At 55.0% G+C, this 5,204-nt stretch overlaps 2 protein-coding genes across 2 annotated transcripts in view; one reads left to right on the top strand and one right to left on the bottom strand.

Annotated features, from left to right (window-relative positions):
* The window catches only part of Matn4 (matrilin 4), a 12,151-nt gene extending 6,953 nt beyond the window's left edge, over positions 1–5,198 (bottom strand). The window contains exons 1-4 of the mRNA XM_010631488.2: positions 5,161–5,198; positions 2,829–2,942; positions 1,419–1,988; positions 1,147–1,269 (exon numbers count right to left, since the gene is read on the bottom strand). Of these exons, the coding sequence (XP_010629790.1) occupies positions 1,147–1,269; positions 1,419–1,988; positions 2,829–2,907 (772 nt within the window). The 5' untranslated portion in view covers positions 2,908–2,942; positions 5,161–5,198. The remainder of the gene's footprint in view (positions 1–1,146; positions 1,270–1,418; positions 1,989–2,828; positions 2,943–5,160) is intronic.
* Positions 3,332–5,204, top strand: part of Rbpjl (recombination signal binding protein for immunoglobulin kappa J region like) — a 12,588-nt gene continuing 10,715 nt past the window's right edge. The window contains exons 1-3 of the mRNA XM_033767092.1: positions 3,332–3,587; positions 3,718–3,981; positions 5,129–5,197. Coding sequence (XP_033622983.1) covers positions 3,332–3,587; positions 3,718–3,981; positions 5,129–5,197 — 589 coding nt within the window. The remainder of the gene's footprint in view (positions 3,588–3,717; positions 3,982–5,128; positions 5,198–5,204) is intronic.

Below are 5,204 nucleotides of genomic sequence, written 5' to 3'. Positions count from 1 at the left end.
GAGAGAGAGAGAGAGAGAGAGAGAGAGAGAGAGAGAGAGAGGGAGAGAGAGAGAGGGAGAGAGAGAGAGTACAGAATGAGTCACTCTGGGGCTGAGGCTGCCAATCAGGGCATGGACTGGGGTTATAGGAGCAAGAGTTTCTAATAGGCAATTATAAATAATATGTTTTCTTCTCGTGGGTATTTTTGACTCTATGAGTGTGACTCCCACCTCTGTCCACTCCCATCTTTGGTGAAATGGACAAATGTGGACAAGCCAAAGCGTGCACGCACACACAGATATGCATGTGCATTTTTGTATGCACATCAAGTGTAAACCCAAGAACAGACTGATTTCCACATCTGGAACAAGAACAGGACAGAATGTTTAGGGTTGAAAAACGGAGCAAGGATCCATAACCTGAATAAAGGCAGCAGAAGGTAAGCGCTTAGAAACTTCCGGAACTCTTGCAAAGGGATCTGAATATTCATGACCATCAAATAAGAATTCAAGTCAATCTTAAGTTTCTAAAAACAAGAGGACTGCAGGTGTTGCCACAGGACCTCTTTTTCCAGGTTGTTGTGAAACAGAAATGATGCACGGAATGCTCCCAGCATAACTCAGGAAATGGTAGCAATTACGATCACGTAAGTGAACATACACACACACACACACACACACACACACACACACACACACACATGCAAAAGCAAGGCATCATACCCCAAAGCTCGATGACAGGGACGAGGACAAAGGTGGAGAACTGGGTCTTGAAGCATTTGCAGGGGCAGAGGAAAGCAGCAAGGGCAGCCCAGGTTAGCTCCACAGAAAGGGCCGAGGCACAGAAGCAGGACCTAACAAGATCACCAGCCGTGCCTGTGCACCAAACACTGGAACAATGTTCCTTGGAGGAGACAGAAACAAGTGTGGGAGGTGGTTTGAACCAGGTAGGAGACTGGGCTTAAAGGGAGTACTAGGGTGGAGGGGATGCCAAGATCCCTGGTCCTAGTCCCACAAAGGACCTCCTCTGTCTTAGGCCTATAAGCTAAAGAAAAAGGGCTTTTACTTGCAAAAAGCCCTCCCAAACGCATTGGTCTGATGCCAGAGTAATGGGGAGCCAAAGAAGGTTCAGGAGCAGTGAGATTGCAGGGCAGGGATAGCTCTCACCCAAACACCTCTTCTTATCCGCTGCTAGTTTGTAGCCAGAGTTGCAGGCACAGTAGAATGTTCCTGGGGCATTGACACACTGGTGCTGGCAGCCATGTCCCCACTCAGCACACGGGTCCTTCCCTGAGGGCACACAGCACTAGGATAAGTGACTAGAGCAGAGCTTGCAGCGTTTGGGGGCAGAGCTACAGGGAGGAGGAACCAGTCCATAGGAGGAGCAGGACTTCTGTAGATGACAGCTCTTCGCTTTGGGGAACCTTCCTTTAACTCACCGCACAGTCGTCCCTGGAACTGCAGGCCAAACTCCTGGATACGGTCAAAGGATTCAACGAGAAAGACGTGCTCGTCCAGTGGGGGCGACGCCATGGCGCGCAGGGAGCCCACGTCCGCTCGCTGCACCCCTACCGCGTAAATTTCAATGCCGCGGGCGCGCGCTCGAGCAGCCACCTCGGCCACACGGTCTTGGGGCCGCCCGTCGGTCACAATGACAGCGATGCGCGGCACGCGCTGCTCCAGCGGCCGCGCGCCCTCGGCCTCGCTGAAGGCCACGTTCATGGCGTACTGGATGGCCAGTCCCGTCATGGTGCCCTGCGCTAGCGGGACCAGGTCGCGGATGGCGAGCTCCATGTCCTCACGGCGCGAGAAGGCTCCGAGCGGGAAGACGCTCTGCACTTGACTCGAATACTGGATCACGCCGACGCGCGTGGCGTTGAGCCCCACGTCCAGGCTGCGGACGAGGCGCACTAGGAACTGCCGCATCGTCTCGAACTCGAAGGAGCGCACGCTGCGGGAGCTGTCAATCACGAGCACCAGATCCAGAGGCCCAGTACGGCACCTGGGGCCTGCGGGGTAATGAGGGAAGATATTCGTAGGTCCACAAAGCCTTTTCTCTGAGGAGAACCAACCCCTTCCCCGGTAGAACCTCGAAAAATGCTGGTTTCCCGACAGAACAGCGCCCCCAACAGCACCGACTTCACAAACACAAATTAATACCCTCTAGCACAGCGTTCCCTGAGAACTCCGGTTAGGACTTTTCACAAATTCTCCATTGGAGGTAGGTGGTATCCATTAAGAATGGGCCAGGAAGCCGGGCATGGTGGGGCACGTCTGCAATCCCAGCACTAGGGAGGCTGAGGCAGGAGGATCGCTGCGAGTTCAAGACCAGCCTGGGCTACACAGTGAGTTCCAGAGCAGTCTGAACTACATAGTGAGACCCTGTCTCAAAAAACCCAAAAACTAAATAAATAAAATGGGCAGAGGAGGAAATGTCCCGAGCACAAATAGCAACAGGGGGCAAGCAGGTTGGGTTAGGACCAAAGAAGCTGAAAGAACCTGTATCCCTCCTACCTCCCGCAGCTCCAATAAAATGTTACCATGTGGCCACCTGGACTGGATGTTAGCAATTTTCAAGAGTAGTCCCAAATCGGGAATTTCATGTGAAGTTTGTTATTTCCATGTCTTCAATTTAAAACTTCAAAATCAAACACTGCACATATAGTTCTGCATGAACCCAAAGCTAAGCCACATCCTACGGCAGAGGAAGCTGAGACTCGAAGAGCCAAAGTGGGAAACCCAAACTCAACCCCATATGTTCCAGAAACCGTGTTTTTCTTTCCCCTGCAGGACTGGCCTGGCAGCTTCCACTCCCCTCCTCCTGCTGGTGAGGGCTGGGCCCAGCTCACCTATAGACTGGAGCTGTGTTTCCCAGGGCTGGAGAAAGAGCAGCAACATAGCCAGCGGCCAGCAGAGAGGGCCCCTCATCGTGTTTGGGGGACAGAGAACGAAGAAGTCAGAACCTGAATGGAGGAAGGAAATGAGTAAAGAATAGAGCTATTATTCTGGGCAAGTGATCTATCACTGAGCTATGCCCCCAGCTAGAGCTCTTATGCTGGAGGATGGGCACACGGAAGGGGAGGGTCATGGGTTTATTCTACTAATCTATTTTTGTGTGTTCAAAATGTTTCACAATAAAAATATCATCGCAGTGGGATTTCTGGAAGACACAAGAGATTCTCCATAGAACCACAGAAGGACTTCGTTGAACTGCAAAATAATATAAACAAAAAGTAGATAAAAAGCACACCGTTTGACAATTGGAGCGCCTTTTCTAATGCTGGATATAGTGCTAAATGATTTTCACACAAGTAATCCTCGCCAATTCTGACACAAAGGCCGCACTGTACAGATGAGGAAACTGAGGCTTAAAGAAGAGAAGCGTGAAACCCAGTCATGCAGCAGGGAAGGGGCTGCGATAGGATCCTATGCCTCTCTGCTTCTGGGACCCAGCCAGCATGCTCTGTGCCCGCTGCCCCATGAGGCGAGAGCTTCTGTAGGCAGAAGCCGCCCCCACCCCCGCCTTGCACAGAGGAGCTTCGGTGTGGCTGTCTTTGCAGCCCCTCCCCAAACCCCATATTCAGGCACGCGCCGCCCAACCCAAGACAGTGAGGAAGGACCGCGTCCTTTCGCCCTTCGAGTGTAGAGCTGGAGACATCGTGGGGCAGTGAGTAACGCTAAAATCCATCAAGTGCAAGAACTCCTGACTTGGTGCCCTGGTTCTCCGCTTGCTGTCAGGAGAGGCCGCCAGGGGGCGCCTACCTGGATGTGGCTGCCACCGTTACGCAGTCCTGGGAAGTCCACACCTGCCCAGCAGGTGTCTCTGCCCAGAGCAAACAGGGGCCCAGGAGCCCCGAGGCCTTGGAGATAAGGCCTGGCCAGGATATATCCGGCGCACAGGCCGGGGCGCAGAGGTGCTCAGGGTTCCCAGGACGGTAGCATTGGACGCGAGAGAGCGTCCAGGGCCTCACAGAGCGGCCATGGACCCTGGGGGGGCAGCAGGTGAGCATTCACCCTCCTGCGGCCCCTGGCAATGTCCCTTGAGAATGACGGAAGATCTCCCATTGTATGGATGGGTAAATGAAGGCCCCAAAAGGCGACCCACTGGAGCCTAGGACTCCTGGGTCCCCTTCTCCCTCCTGAGCTGTCTGGCTCCCTGGCACCTACTAGGAGTCACTAAAGCTTCTTTCCTTCCATTGCCTACCCTTACCCGCTGCGCCTTGCACCCAGGCTCTTTAGCCATTTTTCTGTTGCCAGCTCTTGGCCGACACAGCCAGCCGCCCCTAACCCACCGCAGCCCCGCCCTGCTCCCCAGGTTCCTGAATGAGCCTATTCTGAGAGAGGCCGGCGCCCGCCGCTTGCCCCAGGCAGGCTTCCTGTCCAGGATTCTTCTCCCCCTTCGCCTTCCACCCCTGGTAGAGGAACAAAAATCCCTCTGGCAGGGCCTGTAGTGGGAGGGTGACTCAGCTGGACGTGCCAGCTGCTGGTGGAGGTGGGCGGGCGCTGGAAGCCTTCTCTACCTTGGGCCACAGCCAGGCCAGCACCCCTGGGTGGCGTCGGGGTTAAAGGCTAGAGGGGACTTTGCCACTCCTCACTTCCTACTGGCAGAAGCCACTAGGCCTCTAACCTTGACTAAGGTCCCCGTTATCCCTTTCTTGGCCTAAGTCAACATCCATTTGGTACCTACTCCATCCCGGGAATCCTAGACGGTAATAGATGAACTTCCCACAAACATCACCGCCTTCCCTTCCCCTTCGTTTGCAGGAGACGCCAGGTCCAGAGAGGGTGACGGGCCTGCACTCAAGGCGGCTCAGAGAGGGGGTGGCCCGGGTGGACACCAGAGCCCAGGATTCCAGTGAAGTCAATCCTTGGGTTAGAGAAAGTTCTCAGACGCCCTTAGGGTCGGTCGGCAGAGTGGACTGCAGGGTGGGGTGGGGTTGTGAGTAATTATTCAAGAGTTGGCCCGAGAATGAACACCGTGGGTGTGTGCCTGGGGTGGAAGAAGCCCCCCGTTTTTGTCCGCCTTACTGGTGGGGGTTGGGTTTAGAAAGGACCCCTCAGGAGAGGAGAAGGGTGAGGTGTGGCGGCCACACGCGGTGCCTCTGCGGTAAATAGGTCTCCGGCTGGGGCTTGTCGCCTCCCCCTGCAGGCTCCTCAGCGCCCCCGGGCCCTTTGACTCACCTGAGCCTGCAGGACGGCTCGGAGGCGCGGCTGCAGAGCGGAGC

This window comes from Fukomys damarensis, unplaced genomic scaffold, assembly GCF_012274545.1.
Source record: "Fukomys damarensis isolate Sample0158 unplaced genomic scaffold, DMR_v1.0_HiC HiC_scaffold_22, whole genome shotgun sequence".
In the NCBI taxonomy this organism is placed as follows: Eukaryota; Metazoa; Chordata; class Mammalia; order Rodentia; family Bathyergidae; genus Fukomys; species Fukomys damarensis.
This window is presented reverse-complemented; position numbering and strand designations above follow the sequence as displayed.